This window comes from Diadema setosum, chromosome 6, assembly GCF_964275005.1.
Source record: "Diadema setosum chromosome 6, eeDiaSeto1, whole genome shotgun sequence".
Lineage (NCBI taxonomy): Eukaryota > Metazoa > Echinodermata > Echinoidea > Diadematoida > Diadematidae > Diadema > Diadema setosum.
The window spans coordinates 13,998,878-14,023,013 of NC_092690.1; the positions used below are offsets into that span (position 1 = coordinate 13,998,878).

The window sequence follows — 24,136 nt, forward strand, 5'->3', positions numbered from 1 at the left end:
AGAGAAAAAAAAAAAAGTTAGTTTTTTTTTTCACTTGCATGTGTATTACATGACTTTGCTATACAAAGAGATGCCTTTTTAAATTTTGATTAGTGTTAAATCTGACCACTGTTTATTTTCCACATGAATTCTTTTTCTGTCTTTTCAAGGTGTCTTACAGTTGTCACAGTAATTTTTTACCTGTTGAGAATGGGCTGATTTTGCTATAATAGTCATTTTCCATAGACACCTGCCCGAGTATACACAGGACTAGTCATCAGCGGGTTATGCATTGATGACAGCCTGGAGATACATATAGTTAATTAGTGTGCCTTGTGTGTATTCGTATGTTTGTGACTTACAGCCCAGAAGCCACCAAGTACTGTACAGAGTGTGCGGAGGGGAGCTACCAGGACTCGGCGGGCCAGGAGACGTGTACACCATGCCCTGCAGGAAGCTCATGTCTGGACAAGGGAGCTTGTAAGTCAACTTGGAGGAGGAGAGAGAAATATATGGATATACTCTGTCATAGCTATATGTTGATTTTGTTGTTTTATCAATTTCTTATATGATATATTTTCTGATATTTTAAGTTGAATCATCTGTCTGTGAATAGGGATGAATGATGTATCCTAGGTTAGAAGTTACTACGGCTGTACCTTGGGTGTACATATATATGATATGATGTATTTGAGTGACAAGTTTGAATGTGAATTCAAATTTGTTCGAGTATGCCTAACTATACATCATTACAAGAGACTTGTTAAGAATATAATGAAACGTTATAGTTGAACTTGACAGTAAATTAGTCTATGAAGTTGATTACGGTTGTATCTTGTTTCTGTAACACTGTGTAAAGTCCTTGAAATATTGACAACAGGCATAAGCACTTTTTGGATCTGCTGTATGAAATTAATGTAATGTCATGCTGATACTACCCATGAAAAATTAAACCCATTACATGACGTTTCTTCTTTTCTCACAAAACGTTCCCATACCACTTTCCTCATTCCCCCCCCCCCATGATGTTCAGTATTGGCTTTCATCATAGAAGTGCACATGCACACTTTGCTTTTCATTAACATCAAGGTATAGAAAGTTACTTGCCCTGTTAGTGCCTACATACAAACTATGGAATACTACCCGTGGCATAATTATTTCATTACTGAATAAACCTCATTTTCCGACCATTACGCCAGCCCCCAGTGCCTGCCCGACTGGCTACTACTCCCTGGGCAATGCAACCCAGTGCATCCTATGTCCAGGCGGCTACGAGTGCTCCGATCAAACCACCGATCCCGTACTCTGCTTCAAGGGAACCTTTGCCGTCAATGGTAGCGCATCGTGCCGGTCATGTGACCCCGGATTCTACTGCCCTGTCGATGGACTCACAGAGCAGATTGGGTAAGGCGCCCTCTGTGGTTTTTACAAGATGTAGTGTTTGATCAATACGCATCCATACACATCTTCGAAACTCAATGATCGAAAAACTCTCTTATGTGCATTATTTTCTCATCTATAAGAATAGGAGCAAGGCACAAGATTAAACTTCTGACATACCATTACTGCATACGCCATGTATTTTGTGAGTATTTTAGTTTCATTAATTTTACACCTCAATTGCTATTTGAGCAAGTTAAACTATGCATGAAAATATATTAACTCTGATCCTGACGTAAATGTATCATACACCTGCGTATACATTATTACATGATACTGTACACAGTACATGAACAAGGTGCATCATAGTACAGTTTAGTAGACCCAAGCATCTCCAGCATGAATGGATGCGTGCACTTCCCAGTCTACATCATTTTGCATTACCTACTTTTTGTGTACATTTGCTGTACTCCACTGTTGCAAATTTAACCACTTGCTACGCTATGTCAATTGCAGGGAAGTCCCAATTCACAGAAAATAGGATTTGCTAAATATATGATGTGTACAGTAGATCAGTGACAGCATGTATGCATTTCCCTTACACACCTGCCTGAGTATACTTGGGACTAGTCTTCAAAGGGTTTAGATGCGATTTGCTACAAGGCTGACAGTATTGTGTAGGGAGGAGAATGAGTAATTGGCTAATCTGAAATGACTCATGTGTTTTGACTCTAGATGCCTGGATGGAACCTTCAGCAACGTGTCCAATGCAGAGGAGTGTACATCATGCCCAGCGGGCTCTGAGTGCCTTGACCACTACTCCACTCCAGTGGCCTGTAACTCAGGGTTCTATTCCCTGGGAGGCAACACTACCTGCACTGAGTGTCCTGCTGGCTACAGGTAGGTACCGTTTGGTACCTCGGTAGAGGACCCATGGCCTTGGTAATGAGAGGCTACTATTAGAGTTAACACAATGTTACAATCAAACACAGTTTCATAATGATCATTTCAACGAGTGTGAAGGTACTTTATACTTCATGATGATATCTCCCTTTAAGCTCCTTCTGGTGTGTCTTGGACAGGCTCGTTCACCCCAAGTGGTAATGTGTGAAGTGCTGTTCCATTTATATACATGTGCATTTTGCTAATGGGTAAGTGCATTTTCTGCTCAAGAGATGGAGGTGCACCATTTGCGTGTTCAGTCAAAAGCGTATGGCACAGTGTGCCTGGTCGATACCATTTGCTGACTATTGCTAGTCACCTGGGGCGAGCCACGAGGGGTTGGTATCATTCGCCTGCATCACCACCACATTATGTTGAGATATATAGCATGTTTTATATTTGGATGGCACATGGGTAAATACTATACAGATGGCAGTCAACATGGCATCTTGTTAGATGGAATGATAGTGTATGCCTGTGGAGACGTTCAGATGATGTGACTGTTGCAAACTGGTGAGGGATATTGATGTTCACCAAGCTGCCATGGCCTGTGCAGTGAACACAGTTTAAACCAGTTCAAACCAGTTCAAACCAGTTCAAACCAGAAGCCCTGAGATTCATGCCTCATCACGTCTTTGATTGACAGGTGTCCGGCGACAGATGCCTCTCCCATCGTGTGTCCAGCTGGTCAGTATTCCACCCTGGGCAGCACCTCCTGTGACCAGTGTCCAGAGGGGTCCTACTGTCCGTTCCAGGCGTCTGCTGCCCCCACTGTCTGCTCAGCGGGATGGTATGCTGACAGCCCTGGTAGTGTCAACTGCACAGAATGCCCAATAGGTGAGACTACAGTATAGTGGTGTGTTTTAACCAGGTACAGGTTGTGAATCTTATTTATTGAAGTTCTTGTTGGTTTTCATACCTTTTTCTTGCTACAACATATTCAAAAACTCTCTTAGTTTTAAGTTGGGGTATTAATCACACTGAGTGATAGTTCTGTTTTTTTTTTTGTTTTTTTTTATTGTTGTCAAATATACATAAACCATCTGCAACCAATCAGTTACCTCACTCACATGTATGGATAATTTCAAGAATTGCAGCTGTTCCTATTCATAGCTGGCAGTGCTTGTGATCTATATAGAATTTTCCTGTACAGTCAAAGGGAATTGATCAAGCTGATTCAGGAACTGCGTACATGGTAACACTTTTAGCTTCAAATAGAGAAAGCTTCATTTACATTATGGTAACACTGGTTCCCCTGCCATATGTCATAAATTGTATTGCTTATACATAGTGTAATACGTGTCAACTCTGTTTTTAAGACTGACGATCTTGACTGAAGTCAAAATATAGTCAAAATATGATTTGATTAAAAAAAAAAGTTGCCTCTTGAAAGTAAACATGAAATGATATGAGATTGACAAAGTTATCACTTTATCATGCCCTGTACACCCTGCCCCACCAAACGCTCAGAATAGTCAGATCTCTTTGACCAAGGGCTGAGGTGTTCCAGTTCTTTTACACCTCATTCTCAGTAGTGTGCTTTAGATTGTGACCCCCTATATGTCTTGTGTCTGTGTTCATACAGGATACCAGTGTAGCGATGAGACTAAGGCACCTGAACCATGTCCACCAGGCTACTACACAGACCAGATGGGCCAGGAGAGCTGCATCACAGTAAGCTACTTTCACAATAATATTATGATTAGAAGAGAATAGTATGGAACAAAACATTTGAAACAAAGATCTATAATGAAGGTATACAATTTATGTGATTGTACTAGAGCTAATGGTGATAAGAATAGTAAGGGAAAGAAAATTAGAAAGAAAGATGTATTAAGATGATGTAAGAATAAAGTACACCTCTTGGTGACAAATGTAGTGAGGGATAAAACATTTGAGACAAAGATCTGTGCATTAGATGCAAGAATTACTTGATAAAAGTAAACTTCAGATTGACAAAAATAGTAAGGGAAAGAACATTTGAAACAGTCAGTGATCTTTAAACTTTATAGTGACCAGAATAGTTTGGGTGTAACATATTGTATGAAACAAAGATCTGTGATGAAGGTGTAAAAATTACTTGTTAAAGTACAAGTCATGTAATGGTGACAAGAATAAAAAAGGGGAAAAAAATTTGAAACAAAGATCTGTGATGAAGTACTACTTGATAAAGTACAGCAACTGGTGACAAGAATGATGAGGAAAGAACATTCCAAAGAAAGATCTATGATGAAGATGTAAAAATCACCTCATGGTGTCAAAAAGACACCTAACCTTAACTTGTTTAACAGATAGTTTGTAAGTAAAGGACATTTGTTTCTTTCTGTGAGACATGTTCTGAGTTCTTAATGTGATGTAGCCAATGATGATTTGATACCAGATGACAATCTTTAGCCAAGTTATACAAAAAACTCTCAGGGTGTGGAAGAACTTTAGAGAGAACTGCCATTTATGATACATCTGTGTTGTGTTATTTATCACATGACCATTGAGAGTGCATATATACTACGTAGATCAAAGATGTCACCGGATTAGAGGTCCCAGATACAGTGCTCAACATCTTATCTGGGGCTGCTTAATCATAGATAGGATTTAGAAATTTGATATTGTGTTGATATGAATGGTGGACAAAATGAGGCAGAACCACAGGACCTTGTCACAACCTCATTTGCAACCTTTGTCGTGTTTTTGTGCAATATTTTCAGGTTTTTTGTCGTGGGTTTATACTTGTTCCAACTTTTAACTTGCTACAGTGTTTGAGACAAAGAACAGTCATGTGCTTGAGGTTTGGGGTAGTTTTCATTGCATTCAAATCAGTTTATTGCCAGAAATTCAATTTTCAGATTGCCCTGATCAATTTATGTATTGTATAATTATGTGATTTATGCCATAGGCTTGTCACAGCTATGTGACCATAAATTTGGTACATGGTTTCAGTTACCATCTGTATTCACCATTGTCTCGGCATTTGCCCAGGAATGTATAGGTGTGATTTGAAGAGAACATGTCCAAAATGAGTATGATAGAGTAATTGTATAAAGTACATGTATCTATTCCAGCCCCCGACCATTGTGCTGATTTTAGATCTACAATAATATGACAATATGACCAATACATGTTGAAGATAGTATGTGTTAAAAGCTATTAGCAATTAGCAACACATATTTTGAGATAGATTTTTCCTTATCTGCTGAAGAAAAATATGAAGTTATTATTGTTCAAATGAGTTATTATTATTTTTTTACCTGTCAATGTAATTCTCTATATATCATTAGATATATACAGTAAATATATCATTAGGCATATATCAATATATATCATGAGGCATTTGATGCCTGACTTTAAAAGAGAGAGAGAGAGAGAGAGAGGGAGGGAGAATGAGAAAGAGCTGCAATCCCTGGCACTTTTTTGCGGGGAGGGGGGATTAGAGAAAAATAGTCGTTATTAAAGAAAGAGAGCAAGGGTATTTACTATGACACACTTAATATGTATTTCTCAGTAATATGAGCATGAACCTTTGCTGTTATGAACTACTGACTATGACAATGTGTTTATCTTTTACTGCACTGCAATGACAATGAAGTGCCGTGTTGTGGCAAAAAGTGAAAAAAAAAAAGACAAGATATTTCTTCTCTCCCGCCTACCAGTGTGCTGCGGGAACATACCAGACGTCATCAACCCAGTCTAGCTGTGTGGAGTGCCCCGCCAACTTTCGTTGCCCAAATACCTCCCAAGAACCTATAGCATGCGAAGCTGGCTTTGTAAGACTTTATCTGCCTACTAACATACCTTCCCTCACCTAGTTCGCTTTTGAAATTCCCGTATACTTTATCATGATGAATACGCTAACACCTGTTTTCAGTGACCCTATTGAAATAACTAACTTTTTGAAACATTACTGATTGATTTCATTTGTATCTTGATTGATTAAATTTGATTTGATAAAGTTAAATCAACCTTGGACTTATAGTTAGGCATGAAGTTAATATGAACTGCAGTACACCATGAAGAAAGTGTTACCCACCACAAACTCTGCTATCTGAACTGTCTCGTCTATGCATAACTCTATCTAAAGAATGATAGACTCTCAATGTAGTACTGCTGTTTATCCTTCTACTTTGTATTCTCTCTTATGATTCATCCTTCCTAGAGAAAGAATTACAGAAAATGTATATTTGGATACATGCAAAGTTTAGATGCATCTGTGTATGAAAAGAAAAACAAAAAGAACATGCAAACAAGTGAATAACAGCACTGCAATGATTTGTTTTGGAAAGAAATGATCGTAGTGGTGTACAAGCTCAACCTATCTTACAAGTGTTCCAGTTAGAAGTGCGTAGAAGTGCGTAGTAGCCTGTAGATTAGACAGACTTCTTTCTAGCTAGAATTTCAATTGTAGATGAGAAAAATATATATGCTGAATTATTGATCACCATAAAAGACATCAAAAAAATATTCTCTTCCTAGTACAGCTGTTTTCATTTCAAAACATCGCTTAGTCAAAGCAATAATGCAAACATGATAAATTGCATGACTTTTGCTAATGTTCAAGGCACCGTCATTAGTTCTGAAATGTCAGATCAGAAGAATTGTTTCCATCGTAGGAGAAAACCTTTGGGTCAAAGAAACTTTTATACGCACTGATAGTTTCATTCTTCTGTAACAACTTACCCATATTCAAGATACCAAGTGAAATTCTGTCTCGTGTGTGTGTGATGATGCATGAAGCATTTAAAGTAAAAGCATGAAATGAAACAAGCTGAAGACTGTGACACAGGACATTTTCCTGTGTCTGTCGGACTTAAATGAAATATTTTTTACCAAAGTTAAAATGCATGAAAAACAAAATCAGTGCCCTGTTCTTCATATTTATTCCCTTTTGTTGCTTATTCAAAAAGAATAATGAATAAAGTGTGAAAGCTATACCACAAGCTGACACCTAACTGCTGTGTGAAAATAGTAACCTCTTTCTCGCTTTGAAGTGGTTCACATCTTTGCATGTCAAGGCAGTTTTATGATTTGTTTCAATCTGGGTCTCTCCTGGCAGTTTTCAACAAGTGGATCAACAAGCTGTGCATCCTGCCCCGTGGGCCAGGCTTGTGGTTCAGGAGGACAAGGGTTATGCCAGGTAAGTGACCTTTGACCTCAGGTTTAACTGTTTGACCCTATTATACCTGATCAAACATTCAACAGCAAAGATTTTGTGAGAATGACGTTGGGACTGCATGGTAGTAGAAGTGAACGGTCTAGCTCGACTGAGGCTGGCCTTAAGATGGGTTAATGTTTAGCTCCACCTCTGGGCTAGTTTGAGGTCACATTTGGGCTATTACCAATACAGTTTTTAGTGAGGCCAGCTGTTCTTAATCTGATAATTATAAATTGTCTGTGTTCAGCAGCTTTTTTTTTTTTTTTTTTTTTAATGGAATAATGCACTTTTGTCTCACAAAATGGTTATAAGAGGGTCGGATGATGGTGTCTGTGAACCCTGTCCCTTTCCCAGCCTGATGATAACATATCAGTTTGACATGCCATGGAATTGACGGGACAGTTTTATGCAAACTTCATTCATTCATTCATTTCCATATCAAAACACAACATTTACAAAAATCAAAACACAATTTAGAGTTGGTACAATTTATACATTTGGAATGGAGGGATCATAGAAAGCACACAAGAGGCTTGTTGGAAATGATCCCCTACAAACAATTATTACATTTCAACTGAACAATTATCAGACAAATTCAATTGATAAACAATGAGGAAGATACAATGAAAAGAGAAAATAGAGGCAGAGGTGGAAACAGTGCATACTTATAGTTCCCAGTACATTTCATCAAAAATATATTTTTTATAAAGCCTTTTAAATTGACTTAAAGTCTTGTCTTACTTGTCGAACTGGTCAGCATTTGTTTCTCTTACACATCTCACAGGTTGGGGAGTATTCCAATGGAACAGACTGCCTGCCCTGTCCCCTGGGCTTCATGTGCCCGTCTCCCCTGGGCAACCCCCAGGCCTGTCCGGCTGGTTCTTACCAGGACACCACTGGTCAAGCCACCTGCAACCTCTGTCCGGGAGGCTACTCCTGCCTGTCAGTCAGCGGGACTCCAGTGGCCTGCGACGAGGGGTACTACAGCCTGAGCGGTCAGCAGGTGTGCAGCGTCTGCACGGCTGGTCAGTGGAGTGAGCAGGGGTCGGCGTCCTGCAGCCTGTGTCCGGCCGGTCACGAGTGCCTGAATGGAACGGACCGCATCCTACCCAGGAATTGTTCAGCTGGTTACTATGCAGCAGCCGGAGCTGGGATCTGTTCACCATGCCCTCTTGGTAAGTGTCTGCCATTCTGCCCTTGCTTGTCTGGTTTTGCAAAACACAAAAGTCTTCAAACCATTCAGTAGCAATAGAAATGCTGAGAACACCTAGCTTTCACAGCCTGAGCAGATACAAATGTAACCCTACACTATCGGGATGATTACATAATTTTGATGCGAAATCTTTCATTCTTAAAATCCACATTATTTCGTGATATTTCATTTGATGGATTAAAAAAAAAAGATAGAAGAAATTGCAAAATGGATTCCATGTTGATAGTGAATAACTACCTGCTATTAAAACTTGCAGTACATACCACTATCAAATCAGTGATAAATCAGCTTGTGTTAAGGAATCCCTGTTTTGTCAGTTGTCCATATTTTTTGCCATTTAATGTCAATGTATCTGTTGGTTTTGTAACTTTTTCATTAACAAAAAATTTACAAAGAAAATTCATATTCAAGGTAGGATGAAACTAAAAGTACATCTTGACATTGTGATATGACACAGGCCTGTTTAAATCAGTGAGCAATATGAATTGTCCTGCATTTTATAATGATTTCATAAGTTTAATAAGGTTGCATGGATTGACACAAATGGCAAAAGCTTGAAATATTGACAACCCCAAAAGAAACTTTAATCTGTATCTACTTAATACAAGAGGTATAGTTGCATGTGTGAGGTGCTGCAGCACAAAAATTCAAATTTGATCTAACAACTTGGAAGTTTGTTAAAGGTAGGGGATACCTTTTACAGACCTCCCAAAATGCAGCAAAACATTAAATATGAACCTCAGGGGACTTGTTTAGGCCACTGCTGAGAAATTTGGAAGTCAACAGTTATCTACAATTTGAATAATGCACAAAACTCAACTACTCAGTAGTTCTGTGTGTCAGCCACACTTGAGCCTTTTTGTTGCAGTCTTCTGTATTTTTTTATCTATAAACACAAATCTAAAAGTATAATAGCTGATGTAATAACATATAGAGTGTGTGGCAAGAATGTATATAGAAATGTTTGTAAGTTTTGATGAACTTTCTTCACAAAATATACATGATGGACACACATGCAGTGCATGGGTCTGGAAAGGTAGCCTAGTAATGTACTGGAATTTACGGCGAGCCCCGAAAAAAATTCAATTCAAAATCTAACGGTCAATAAAAATGTACTAAATGTTACCTTCCACTTTCAATACTTTATGGGAGTTTCTAAAATGATACTCTCTTCAACATACCACTGTATTTATACAACTCTTCATTTAAGGCATGCAAATGGGATCCCCTACCTTTAATGTTTGTGTTCTTTATAATGACAGGAATGTACAGCGAGGAGCAAGCCTCTACCTGCATACCCTGCCCTACTGGATCCCTCTGTCTGGTGGCTAGCAACCAACCAACAACCTGTCCTGCTGGAACATACAGCGGCCTTGGAGAGGTAAGATGATAAGATCTGATTTGTCTGACTGACCTTTCCTATTGTGTCTCTGCTTTTGATGGTAGAGGATTACAAATGATAAAGTGATCGCATCAAGTTTAATGTTATTGCTCATTATGTTTTGTTTTGGTTTCTTTTGTTCTATCTCTTTTTATTGTCATCTGTTGAATTTGTGTGAGCGATTTGAATCTATTTTGAAAAGGCACTATGTAAATACTGGTTGTTATGCTCTGTTATGTTATGCTTGCATCTCATATGTCCCACTATTCCCACTGCGTCTTTGCTTCCAATGGTGAACAATATGAAAGGACAACTTTGGACCAGTCAAAAATTGGTCTGAAAAGTAAGAGCAAAACTTATAAGCACTAACAATGAAGAATATTTCAAGGCTTTTGCATACTTGGGTGTGTGTCTCATCCACTGAAAAATGATTTTACAGCTCAGACAGCAGAAGTTATGACAATCTGTGTAAATTTACCCACCCCTTGTGTTAACCCTTACTGTGCTTTGTTCACCAATTGGCACAGACATCTGGACACTACCATAATTGTCAATGAATAGAGACTACTTAATTCCTATGATTTCACCATGGCCTGTTGAACTGAGACACTTTGCTATATCTGAATGGGCTTGCTAAATTTCACAAGCAAGTCAAGTTTGGATTGATAACTAAATGCTGATAAAAAGGCTTTTCAAATTCTAAGCTATAAAAAAGTGCCCGGACGCATAGAGGGTTAAGCAGAATCTATAAGAGATTTCTACTCTTTCCCGCAATACCACAGGGGACATCATGTACCGACTGTCCAGCAGGCTACTACTGTCCGGACCCAGCCAGCGCCCCCCAGGTGTGCCCCTACGGGACCTACTCCGCTGCTAGGAATGATTCCTGCACCCCTTGTCCTGCTGGGATGTCCTGCTTGAACCCTGCTGAAGCTCCAGTGTCATGTGACAGTGGCTACTACAGTCCAGAGGTATGGACCTTAGAGGGAGATGAATGTTTGCACTTTTGTTTTTGTAATTTGATTAATGCAGATTCCACAATTTTTGGAGTTGCTGCTGCTAGCTGATGATTGATAATATTGGGAGGGGGAACATTAAAATCGATATTGTTGATGCTTAGGAATTATGACACACCATTATAAAAGGTTTTTTTTTTTTTTTTTTGCAATGGATAGATTTTGACCCCCCAAAAAATCCAAGTTTCTTGGAAAATACTGTTTTCTCAAATTGCAATGTCTATTATGTTAAAGATCAAAATACTGTTTTTCCATCAAAAACATGCCTTCCCAACTCTCAGAATACTGCAAAGCTATTTACAATGTTGGCATTCATGTATTGTAGCATAAACTTACAAATGTGATATTTTACAATGGATGGCTGGAATTCTGATGACCTCAACTGAATGTCTCACTGTGAAAACACAATCCCCCTTGTCCAATCAGATGGGTCCGATCTGCTATTCCTGTCCTGCCGGCATGGCCTGCACCATCTCGAGCACGTCCAACTGCTCGGCGGGCGAGTACAGCCTCTCTGGGCAGTCGTCCTGCACCACTTGTCCCTCCGGCTACGCCTGCCCCTTTGTTGACCAAGGTCCAGTGGCCTGTGCCAGCGGTCAGTCCACCAATGGATCAATGGGCAGCACAGAGTGCTATGACTGTCCAGCGGGCTCCTACTGCTCAGACCCTACGTAAGTCTCCCTGGCATATTGGTGAAGAATGAGTTCTATCTTGACCATGTGCACTTGCATGAGTCTTTAAGCACACCAATAGTTTGAGAATTATTTTTATAAATCATGTTTTACAATTTCTTTGATGACATATATGACAAAAGGCCCCATGATGTGATGTTCAGATGTCATTTTCTTTTCTTTTTTTTATTGACCTCATCAACTTGTTCTCATTCAAAGAAGTCTCTTCAATGAGAAATTAGCTCTGTACACTATTCTTGTTCTTAGCCCACAATAGTTTGGTCACTTAGTGTAATGGTGCCTCAATGTATCACACAACTTCCTGGCAAAAAATACTCAATGATATGCCATGCATTGTGTCAAACCAAGACAATAAAAGCCATCTTCTGTGACATTTACGTGTACCTCCCTTCCCCTTTTATATGTCATCTATGTTTTTAATCTTGTTTTTATTTCTTCTTTTTTTTTTCTCTCTTGTAGGCTTGAACCAGGAACCTGTGGTTCAGGTACATACAGCTTGGGTCTAGCGACGGCCTGCACAAGCTGCCCAGCAGGCTTTGAGTGTCCAGTGACTGACCAGGCCCCTGTGGCTTGCCAGCCAGGGTTCTATTCCACAGGGTCGCAGACGTCCTGCACTGGATGTCCAGTAGGCCAGGCCTGCCCATCCACCAAGGATCCGACTGTGATAGAAACATGTGCACAAGGTGAGCTCTTAACACAGACTGCAAACATGAAACACATACACTCAGTAATAATGATTAAAAATGGAAAACCTTCAGACTACAGCAGTGGTTCCTGTATTCATGCTTCTTGTAACAAGGTGTTAAATTCTGTCACATGCTTTATCCCCATTTTGTAGGCTCCTACTCCCTCGGTAACCAGTCACAGTGTACCCCGTGCCAGGCTGGCCAGTTTTGCCCAAACACTACGACAGACGCCAACGTCGCCGACTGCCCTCCCGGATCCTACGCCCCCGTGGGTGCAGCCTCCTGCACCACGTGTCCCGCTGGCTACCAGTGCCCCCAGACGGACGGGAGTGGGAACGCAAGATGTGTCTCGGTTAGTGGATGACTTCATCCTTTGATCTTTATGGAATATCCAAAGCAGAATTTACTCTAGAAATTGAAAGAATTCTCTCTCCAAACACTTGATCTTTGCAGAATGATAGAATTTACCTGAGAAATTGAAAGATCTGCACCTCTTCCTCAAGCAGTTGATCTTTGCCAATTATCCACAAGAGAATTCGCTGTAGAAATTGAAAGATCTGACTCTCTCTTTTTCTCAAACAGTTGATCTTTGCCTCATATCCAAAAGAGAATTATTTTACTTTTGAAATTGAAAGAGGTATTTCTTGAGAAAGGCTGTCACAAGAAAGAAGCAGATTGATTGAAATCTGAACAGAATATGATTAAAAGAAAATTATAATTATGATTTTGAAATCTAACATGATTTTTCTCCTGGCTGTTCAAATGGAGTGTGTGACCATTTGACTATCAAATTCCTAGATGGCCGTGATGTATTCACTTGTTGGTAATTAAGTGCAGCTTTTATTTCATTGTGGAACAACTAGATCATTCTGTGTCATCTTTCCATTGCACTGTATACAGAAGATCTCATCTACTTTGTTTCCTCTCCGTGTTACTATCTGTCCTCTAGGGTTACTTCTCAGAGGGAGGTGAACAAGCCTGCCACGCCTGTCCCGCTGGCTATGAGTGTCCATCGATATACGTCAACAACTCTCGGCCCTGTAGTATTGGCTATTACTCCGATGCAGGGGCAATGGTAAGTCCACAATGGTCATTTCAGAAAAGGCATGGCTGTGGAAGACAAGCAGGGTGCATGTTTTATTCATTCATTCATTCATGTGAATGAATGAGTGAAAAAAAAATATTTCTTAGCAAAAAGGATTGCCTTAAAAATTGCAGCACTTCCCACAAGTATCATTTGAAGAAAGGCCAGACTGTAAAAGACAAGCAGGGTAAACATTTTATTCATTCATCCATTCATGTAACTGAATTGTTGTGGGAATTGCTGCACTTTCCAAAATTAAACAAAGTACAGTCCACCATTTGTTGTCATTGTTTTAGAAATGTGTGTTGTTCGCTTATGTGGATTCAGTTTTACAAAACTCTACTACTGATTCCTGTATTACTTCTTGGGAAAGATTAATACATCCTTGACAGAAGTTTGAGTCAGCTTTTCATCTTATTCTGATGAGTTCCATGGCTGATATTGATTTGATATTTGAAATATTCTTGGGCACCTGTCCTTTTATGGGCATGTGGATTAAGCACATGTGTACCAGTTATCAAATTTAAGTAAGCAGTAGAGCATGAAACATTTGTAAATAATCATGTTTAAATTTGACATTTTGATATGAGCTGACATTTTCTGTCCTGTCTAATCCAGTACTGCACGAGGTGCCCGGCTGGCTTTGAGTGTCCCGACAGGGATGACTCGTCCACGAAAGCGGAATGTAACCAAGGCTTCTACAGCGTAGGGGCCCAGGAGAGCTGCACCGAGTGCCCAGCAGGGTCTGCTTGTCCCTACGCCACCAGCTCCTACAAACTGACATGCACGGAAGGCTACTACGCATTGGCTGGGTCAACGGTATGTTTGTTCTTACCATTTTTGCTAATAAAGGCAACCTCGTTTATATACTGATAAAAAGTTCATTAACCTTGAGAGCAAACTTTACTTTCTTTATTTTCAGGATTCTGCTTCATTGCAAAAGAGCTCATTTTCATTTATTTCTATGAAAGATTTTGTAAAATCCCTGTTGAGTTTTATGATGGATTCAGAACCACCAAGTCTCCCTCCTGGGTTCTGAAGGAAGCTTCTTGAAAGCTTAGGTAACTCCTCATGTCCTGGCACAACAAATAAAAATTACCTGTATCTTGCTTGGAATGATCTTTGCCCTTTGAGATGCATGTAGAAAGACAAGTATCTTCTTGAGCGCTCATGTTGAACCACCCTGATTGTAATGTGGGAATGTTGCCAGGTCTGTGGATCTCTCATTATCATCAACATGTAACACCTGTCAGTTTGTATGATGTCATCACGAGTGACCGTCTTCAATTTTTGTCCCGGCAGGAATGTACTGCCTGCCCGGCGGGTCAGTTCTGCAACGACACTCGGACGTCCCCTGAGGACTGCCCTGATGGCTACTACAGTGAAGGTGTGTATGAGACCCTCCTCCCCAACCCCATCACAGTACTCAACAGATATGATTACTTCTATCCCCAATACTGTACATACAAGAAGTGTGGTTACTCTCATCCCCCCCCCCCCCAAGCTCTGCGCTTACTTTCTCCCCCTAGTGGAAAAGTAAGATTGGGGATATTGGATGATGTTGGTAACATATCAAGACCCAAGAATGCATCACTGGTAGTGATAATGATGCTTTCTCCCAGTGACTCCAACAGTACATTATCTCCCCATGCCCTCAAATGATTGCATATACACATAGAGGGTTGTTTCTTGTTCTTTTTGGATACCTACCGTGCAGGTTTTTTGGGGCAAAACTTTGCCGAACACAAGAAAATGAATATCTTGTCAATCTCTATTTGTCATATCCTGTCAACAAACAATATTTATGTTGTGTGTTATCGTAAGTTTTCATTTCCATTTACATTGTATAGGATGGGGCCATTGAATGGGGCCATGTATGTTCATCCATCATGATTGATTACAAGCTCCAAGTCACTTTATGGTCGCAGATGAATGAACAGAATATTTCTTGGAATTATCAGACTTCATTTACTTGTCAGTAAATATGGTTGGTTTCAAAGTTGTACCTATCCAAGCAGCTAAAAGAGAAGTATAATGGCGGGAGAGGTATGACGATCCATCCCACTTCATCCCTTACAGGGAAGCTCCAAGCTTGCATCCCCTGCCCTGCGGGATTCTACTGTGTGCAGAAGGATGCTGTTCCAGTCATCTGTGATGCGGGTTACTATAGCAACCAGTCCAGCACATCCTGCTCTGCCTGCGATCCTGGCTACGCCTGCGCAGAGGGCTCAACAAGCCGCACACCAACCGAGGGACTGTGTCGTCAAGGTAAGCAATATTCTTTCAGCTCAGATCTTTGTTACGCTGGGATATCACCTCATATATGAGTAGCTTGCCTGCTCCTGTGTTTAAAACCCAAACTTCACTTTACATGTTGCCAAGTGTAAAGTGGGGTGGGCTTGCATTCTTTAAAAGGTAAGTACTTGATGTAGGACGGTTGTACTGCATGTCCAGTTTGCCAGTTGGTGAACTCTGTTGCAGGGAGACAAATGCCAACTTTTCTATTATGTGCATTTTTTCTGCCAAATTTATAATACAATTTGTATGTGGGTGAACAAACATGCTACATTCTATACTGTCATGCGACATCAATTCATTTTCCAATTGCTTCTTTCAGCTTGTCAACATGAATCTTCAGATTAGATTCGAATAGATTAGATTCAGATTAGATTCGAATATTGATTTGAATCCTTGATTTTACCATGACAAGAATTCGGTTTTTATGCCTCCGCCACGAAGTGGTGCCGGAGGCATTATGTTTTCGGGTTGTCCGTCCGTCCGTCCTTCCGTCCGTCCGTAATGAATTTTGTGGACAAGGTAACTATCAAAACCTGTTGAGGTATCCTAATGAAACTTGGCATGTATGTGTATTAGGGGGTGAAGTTGTGCCTATCAGCTTTTGGGTGCACATGCTCAAGGTCAAAGGTCAAAAGGTCAAGGTCAAATACATAAAATTTCACTATTTCCACCATATCTATTGAATGCCTGAAGATATTTTCTTGAAACTTAGTGTATACATGTATTACCCAATTAAGATTCTCTGGTGAAAGTTTGGGTCATGAGGTCAAAGGTCAAAGGTCAAAAGGTCAAGTAAAAATATTAAAACTTCTTTTTTTTTCTCCGTACCTTGGAAAATTGTTCAAGGTATCTTCATGGAACATAGTATATACATGTGCTGACTGGAAGTGATTATCTAGAGAATGTAGGGTTCATGAGGTCAACGGTCAGGGGTCAAAGGTCAAGTGCAAGACTTCAAAATTTTACTATTACCCTCATATTTATGCAATGCCAGCAGGGTTATTTTTTTACACTTGGTGTATGCGTGTGTAACCTAATAGAAATTCTCTGGAAAGTTTTTTTTTTCTCTTTTTGCCTCAAAGGTCAAAAGGTCAAAGATCAAGTGAAAGTGCTGAACTAACTTTTTCCTCCATATCTCGGAAGTGGCTCAAGTTACCTTGAAACTTAGTACATATTATGCATGTTCTACCTGAAAGTAATTATCTTATGAATTTTAGGGTCAAGGGCCAGATGAAAATGGTAGCAATTTACTATTCAATTCAGAAATTGCACTTTTTCTCCACACCTGTACCTTGAAAATTACTCAATGCCTAAATGTATGAATGGTCAAAGTCAAGTTAAAGTCCTTAAATCCCTAGATACATGCTCTCCTATTCATCCAATTAAACCTACGTCAAGGAAGGTGAACATTCAACACATTTGTGACAAACTTGTCATTCCAATATTTTGCCAATTTTGTGAAAATGTAATCACACAGTGTCCACATGTACTATCTAGACCTATTGGGAAAATCATGCATTATGGCGGAGGCATACCAGCCGCCAAAGCGACATTTCTAGTCTATCATGAAATGAATTGTGACGTGAACTTTGTGTTCTACCAGGTTACTACTGCGAGGACGGCCTCAATGAGCTGCCATGTCCAGCTGGTACCTATGGCAACCGGACCGGAGCTGCTTCCTCAGGAGAGGGCTGTGCTGCCTGCCCTCAAGGTAAGTACAATTTGTTTGTCATTTCCTCTCTTTTTTTCTCTCTTTTTTTTTTCATTTTATTTTCAGGCATATCTTGGGCAATGATTTTCGAAGCTTTCTGGTTTTCATGGAAAACATTGTGAAGAATTTGCGTGCAGAGGCAAAATTTTCTTTTACAAAATGTCTGCCTATGTTTCCAATTTGTAGTTCATTTGTTTAAAGAACTAATCTTTACTTTATATTACTTTCTACCTAGGCTTTGATTGTCATGCTGAATTGATCACATTTGACATGTATCAGCATTCATTACACATAATGATTTCATAATTGAATTACCAAAGCATTATTACTCGAAAATGGTTCATTCTGAATAGGAGGAGATTATCACAGCCACCAGCTGAGTAATAATCTTCTGAAAAGAAAAGTCTATTAACACAATTCCCCAAAAGGGGAAACAGTACTGGCCATAGCACTGCAGTGCTTTAATTTTTAGAGAAACACTGATTCATTGAGTTCTGACAATGAAAACTGTTCCCCAAACTGGAAACAGTTCAGGTCATAGAACTACCGTGTTTCAATTTCAGAGAAACAGTGTCAGGGATTCATTAAGGTATTATTTGCCATTTGTAGGTGAAACAAACACCCAGCTTTAGTGCTTCAAAATAGTTCTAAAATGTGAGTTAGGGATAGAAACTACCAATATAAAAATGTTTATCAGTATAAGCAATGTTGAATAATGTTAGAGGCATACAAATGTGAACAAAAGTTGTAATAAGATTGTTCTAGAATAAACCATCTACAGTTGTGGTTTATTGAGAAAAATGGTGATATCTCCTTAAATATATTTTAGGTTTTATTGCAAAATCTTTATAATGGTAGGATGTTTCTTGATACAACTGACCTACACAATGCATCAAATGTGATAACTCAAACACTTTTTAAATCACTGCTCCCAATGGTAAACACTACCTGTCAGGTCTGACGCAGAGTTTTAATCTACTGTTCCTCTCTCTTTCTCTTCTGTCTCCATCAGGCTTCTTCTGTCCCCAGGTTCCGGTGGTTGGTTCCCCGGGAGTGGAGTACAGCTGTCCCCGAGGCTACTACTGCGAGTTCTCCACAGAGACCTCTACAGAACACCCCTGCCCTGCGGGAAAGTACGGCACAGCACTGGGCTATGCATCCGAAGCACAGTGTGTCAACTGTCCCATCGGCTTCTACTGTCCGCAGGGTAAGGTGTTTGATTGGTGTATGACACTGTGTAACCCTCTGACAAAGTAAGAGATTTATTGAATTAAGGTATGTCTGTCATATACTGAAAAATGGATCAAATATCTGCACTTCTATAGAGTTCTCAAAGTTTGTTTAGTCTTCATAACGTAAAAACTTTATGGAAGAAAAATGAGGTTATTATTTGTTTGTAATTGTGCATGTGTGTTAATTTATTGGGATTCTCCACACTCTCTGATAAAGATTTAGATGAGTTTGTGGCTTGAAGGGATGTGTAGTGTTGGTTGAAGTGAAGATTCAGCTTTTAATGTTTGCAAGATATATAGAAACCACTCTATGAAATGTTAAAGAGCATACAATTCTCAGGGGAATTCAAGTTTATTTGATGAAAATTGGTTTTGAATTGACTGGGATATCAAAAAAACAAACAAAGTATAACAAAGAGATCCTTTTAAAAGTCGTGGCCTGTCACATTTTAATAGGATCGCTAATTTTGGCTGTCTTAACCATTTCAAGACCAATTTTCATCAAATAAACTGTGAATTCCTCTAAGAATTACATGTTCTTTCATATTTTATTAGAGGTTTCTAATTATCTCACAAACACACACACACAAAAAAAAAAAAGTATCAGCTCTGTAAGGTAGTAATTACAATGTAGGTTGAGATGCAAGTCTATGCCCTGATTTAACTTTGATACATGTACATCATTTTCCCCATTGATAAAAAGTCAGGGAAACATTGAATATTGCTTATGATATCTCATCAAAACTATTTTTTGCTTCCCGTTTTGTACGGCACAGGCACAAGCCTCCCCCGTGAATGCCCGAAAGGTTACTACTGTCCCGAGGGTACGGAGGCTGCCGATGACAACCCTTGTCCTGGAGGAACATTCACTGAAGTGGAAGGAGCGGAGTGTAAGCATTGCGTGCTTTCTTAACCCTTTGAGTGCTCTGAGTGTTGATAGGTGCAGAAAACCCCATAGCCTTGTACACACTGTTCAAATTTCCTGGCATGGAAAGGGTTACACCTTCAGCACCTTAAGCTTTTTGCAGTGTCGGCCTTTATATAACGCCTGAAGAGATCCTTGTCATTTGATTGGTTGTTTGAAATTGGTCATTCGGCCCATTTCACTATGACATCATCATACGTGCAATTTTGGATCCATACAATTTGCTCCATTGCACACTCGCTGAGAGCCCGGCACACTACAGCGTGTAAAACGCTTGCGTTTGTAATGTGCGTACGCGATAGACAGCACGCTAGTGTAAAGCGCTTGGTGAGCACTCTCACGATCTCAGTGATTCTCTCTTGTTTTAAATTAATAAAACATCAAATGACAAGGATCTATATTAGGCGTTTTAAAAAACAAATAATAATATTTTTTTTTTCATTCGTGCAATGGACAGAATATTTCATTCGGTGAAATATGAAATGTTTGATCCATGTTTGCTTTGTGAGCACTCTTGCGATCTCAGATTATCTCTTGTTTCTAAATCAATAAAACATCAAATGACAACTATTTTAGGCATTATATAAAGCAAATAATAAATGTTTTTTCATTTGTGCGATGGACAGAATATTTCATTCCGTGAAGATGAAATGTAGATCCATTCAACCCGGCTGCGACTCGTTGAATGGATCATTTCATCTTTCACCTCATGAAATATTCTGTCCATTGCACTCATAAACATTCATTATTTGTATAATATACACACTCATTGTTCACCTATTATTCCCTGACACACACACACACACACACACACACAGACATACACATATTTAGAGTAAATGGGGGTGACATTTATTTTTAAGAGTGGTAGATGCACATGGCTTATGGAGCCATAGATTTAAAAAAAAAAAAAAAGCTGTTTCTCATTGACTTGGACTAGGATTTAATCCTTGTATGATAGCGATGTCAAAGAGTCTGTCTCAAGAGTACTAGAAGATCTGTAACAGCTCAAGAGGGCATAAGAGCGACCTCACTGATGACTTCTGCTTTAATCAACAACCAAAAAATACCCCGAGGATTACTGTGTGTGGATCACTCATTCTAATTTAAAAGCCATATTGAATTTGGAGCACTTTGTTCATGTAGTCTAAAAGTAAACAGGAATTTGATTTTTTTTTCACAGTTTTTAGAAAAGTTTTATGAAAACTTAAGTTGGATATGCTCAGTTGAGTTTATAAAGAATCACTTAGAGACCAGCTTCCAAAAGAAGACTGAAACATTTTCCAATTTACCCTTAACCCGTTGAGGACAGGCTGATTTTGCTACAACACCCATCTCCCATAGATGCTTGCTCGAGTATATTCAGGACTTGTCAGCGGGTTAAAACGGTCTACCATGTGTGATGTTAATTATCAATACATCCATAGGTTTATGAGCTGTCTGTAAACCTTACCTACAAACTCTGTGTGATTTTGTTTGTTCGTTTGTCTGTTTGTTTTAATCTGCAGCTGAAACTGAGTGCAAGACATGTCCGGCAGGGTATTATTGTGAGTCAGGCACCGACACGCCCCTGGCCTGTCCAGCGGGAACCTTCAATCCTTTGAAGGGCCAGGATGCGTTATCAGACTGTACGGCGTGCACGGCAGGCCGTGCCTGCACCACAGTGCGTCTGGTGGAACCAGATGCCTTCTGTTACCCAGGGTGAGATTAATATCATGTATACTTCGGCTCAACACCAGACCGCATACCAATACCGATATGTATTTATACAGAAAGGTTCAAGAACATGGCCAATCAGAAACACCAACAAGTGTCATATGGGTGCTCTTTATTTTGTCATTAGGGACCTGTAGATTTTCGCGATGGGGACGTTCAGAGGGAAAAAAACCTGGTCTGATCATGCGCAGAATCGCGTATCAAAGTCGATTTATTTAAAGCTCGCGTGCCTGAGTTTTTACTATGCATTCTGGCTACTTTTACATCCGCTCAGTTCACAATGTAGAGAGCTACTTCATGCACCGATCATATGGGGGCACCATTTTATTTTTTGTATGTTGCGTCTCAGCGTGATCTAAAGCTACTTTTCAGCACAGCGCAGGGAAGAGGAGAACGTCCAGATCAAGTGTTGTCTCTAACGTCCACGCAGCAAATCTAAAGCTCCCTATTAGCATGCATGGGAGTACGCAGAAATAAAGCACATCTACACTGTGAGTCCATCTTGCGGCAGATTTCCGATCGCACTGTTTGCAGCATCAACTCAACGATTTGCTTTGATTCTGTTCATTTTCTGATGATGACTTTGTCATCATTTACTTTTCTGACGATGTCTATATGAGCTACTCTTTTGTCAGACACAAGATGATGTGCGGGTACATTTTTGAAGACTGAGAAATATATGCATATATTTTTGGGTTGCAAGATGATATATGTCATTGAAGACTGTGAAATATATACATATATATTTTTTGGCTGTAAGATGATATGCATCATTGAAGACTGACAAATATATATGTATGATTTCGATTGTAAGATGATATACATCATTGGAGATAGAAATATATGCATATATTTTTTTTTTCTGCTGCAGTTACTACTGTCCCCAGGGCAGTGACAGTCCCAACCACACCGACAACGCCTGTCCAGCTGGTACCTTCAATGACTTCCACAACCTGACGGCGGCTTTCCAGTGTGAGACTTGTGAAGAGGGCTTTGCCTGCTATGAAGGTACAGTTTCCAATTTTTCTCGTCAAAGGATTTTTCCGTAATATCCAGTTGATTGTCTAAATAGCCAGTTGATTGTCAAAATAGCTGGATATTTTCACAGTTTGAAAATTTTTGCCATCTGATTTATGTATTGATACAGTGATGTCTCTGTTAGATCCAGAGTATAAACTGCAGAGACAAAGTTGACATGCAAATATTTTTATTTTTGCAGTACATGTATATCATTTTGGACTCCTGAGTGTATAACACCTCAAGAAGACTTTCCCCCTCTTCTGTTTTGGTTTATTACTTTTTATGTCTAGACATCCTTTGGCCAAAAATTTTGCATAATCTGTGCATCAGTTTATTCAGAGCAGTGTTTTCATGGTTTTGCTTTCAGCAATGTTGAGTGGTTATCCATAGCATCAGAACAGCCAACTTGACCGACAGCGTTCTGTGAAATGCTGATATACTTTGTATATCAAACACCAGTCTGCCATTTCATGTAGCTTATTCTACAGTTTCTTGTGGAGAAGGGTCTTTACAAGGTTGCACTTGTTCCATCAATGCTGTTAAATCTTTGCCAGCTGGTACAGGGAAGCCTTGCAACCTTTAAGATTTTCCTTCCATGGTTCATCCAGGTACCGGTGGAGTCCAGCAGCCTCCGCAGCCATGCGGAATGGGTCATTACTGTCCGTCCGGCACGCAGCACTCGGACCAGTATCCGTGTCCAGCGGGCTCCTGGACCAACCAGACCAATCTTAAGTCTGTGGAGGAATGCTATGAATGTCCAAGAGGCTACTATTGCCTGGAGGCCTCAGAGGAACCGACTGACCTTTGCCCCACTGGACACTACTGCCCTGCAGGTACACACGCACACACACACACACACACACACACACACACACACACATATTCAAATTTACACACTCCTGTGCTTCTGCCCTGTGAGTACCTACATGTAGATACATAACGTCGCTGGGGCGACAAGACCTCGTATCTACAAAATGTCAAATGTTCAGGAGAGCCACAAAACATGGCGACCATAGTGAAGGGATAGTCCTTCCTTTGACATGCCGTGGTGGCTTCATTTTTTGGGGTAAGACAGTTGAGATTTGGATAAGATATCACTTAGTTGATTATTTGACCATTAATCTGAAAAAGTCATTTTGACCAAAATTTCAGATACAAGGTCTTGTCACCCCAGTGATGATAAAAGTATAATACTTTATCTCTAGAAATCACAATATCTAAAAAAAAATGAAGAAAGGAAGAAGATCAATCAGTAAAAATAAATGAATAAATGAATAAATAAATAAATGAAAAATGAATAAAATTGCCATAAACAGAGCATAACAAAAAATAAGTGTTCTTTGGTAGACCTTATTTACAGAGCAGTTTCCTTCCTTTTCAATTCATTATCCCTTTGGGTGCTGATTGGCACAGAAAGTATTAAGTGTCAATATTTGTGAATGAGTGACACTGTAAATCAAGCTGTGTTTTAAATGATTAATCCTCTGAAAGGATCTATGCAGTTTAGTTACTTATTTTCAAGAATTTCACAGTATATTTTATCTACTTGAGACAGAAAGGCACAAAAAGTAGATTTATGTAGTACCGGTGGTATAATACCTTCCTTTGCTTTGTCTTTGCTCGTGTGTGCATGACAGGAACCCAATCAGCCAATCAGTATGCGTGCCACGCCGGTTCATACTCCAACCAACGGGGGAACATTCGATGGGAGCAGT

The 24,136-nt window shown here is 39.7% G+C and overlaps 1 protein-coding gene across 1 annotated transcript; it reads left to right on the forward strand.

Moving 5' to 3' along the window:
* Positions 1-326: 326 nt before the first annotated feature.
* Positions 327-23,004, forward strand: LOC140229551 (uncharacterized). The gene is made up of 22 exons (XM_072309799.1): positions 327-459; positions 1,179-1,383; positions 2,095-2,259; positions 2,948-3,138; positions 3,887-3,975; positions 5,949-6,062; positions 7,349-7,429; positions 8,232-8,622; positions 9,923-10,041; positions 10,824-11,012; positions 11,484-11,728; positions 12,209-12,432; positions 12,588-12,787; positions 13,385-13,510; positions 14,138-14,338; positions 14,822-14,906; positions 17,421-17,528; positions 18,541-18,735; positions 19,537-19,650; positions 21,194-21,386; positions 22,273-22,409; positions 22,976-23,004. The coding sequence occupies exons 1-22, from the start codon at positions 327-329 to the stop codon at positions 23,002-23,004; spliced, it is 3,534 nt and encodes a 1,177-aa protein (XP_072165900.1).
* The last annotated feature ends 1,132 nt before the right edge of the window (positions 23,005-24,136 follow it).

Excerpts from the sequence above, each read along its gene's own strand:
- LOC140229551 (XM_072309799.1), top strand. The coding sequence starts at position 327 with ATGTTTGTGACTTACAGCCCAGAAGCCACCAAGTACTGTACAGAGTGT. Across the intron at positions 11,013-11,483 it reads GTGGCTACTACAGTCCAGAG|ATGGGTCCGATCTGCTATTC; the intron begins GTATGGACCTTA and ends TTGTCCAATCAG. Across the intron at positions 12,788-13,384 it reads GGAACGCAAGATGTGTCTCG|GGTTACTTCTCAGAGGGAGG; the intron begins GTTAGTGGATGA and ends TCTGTCCTCTAG.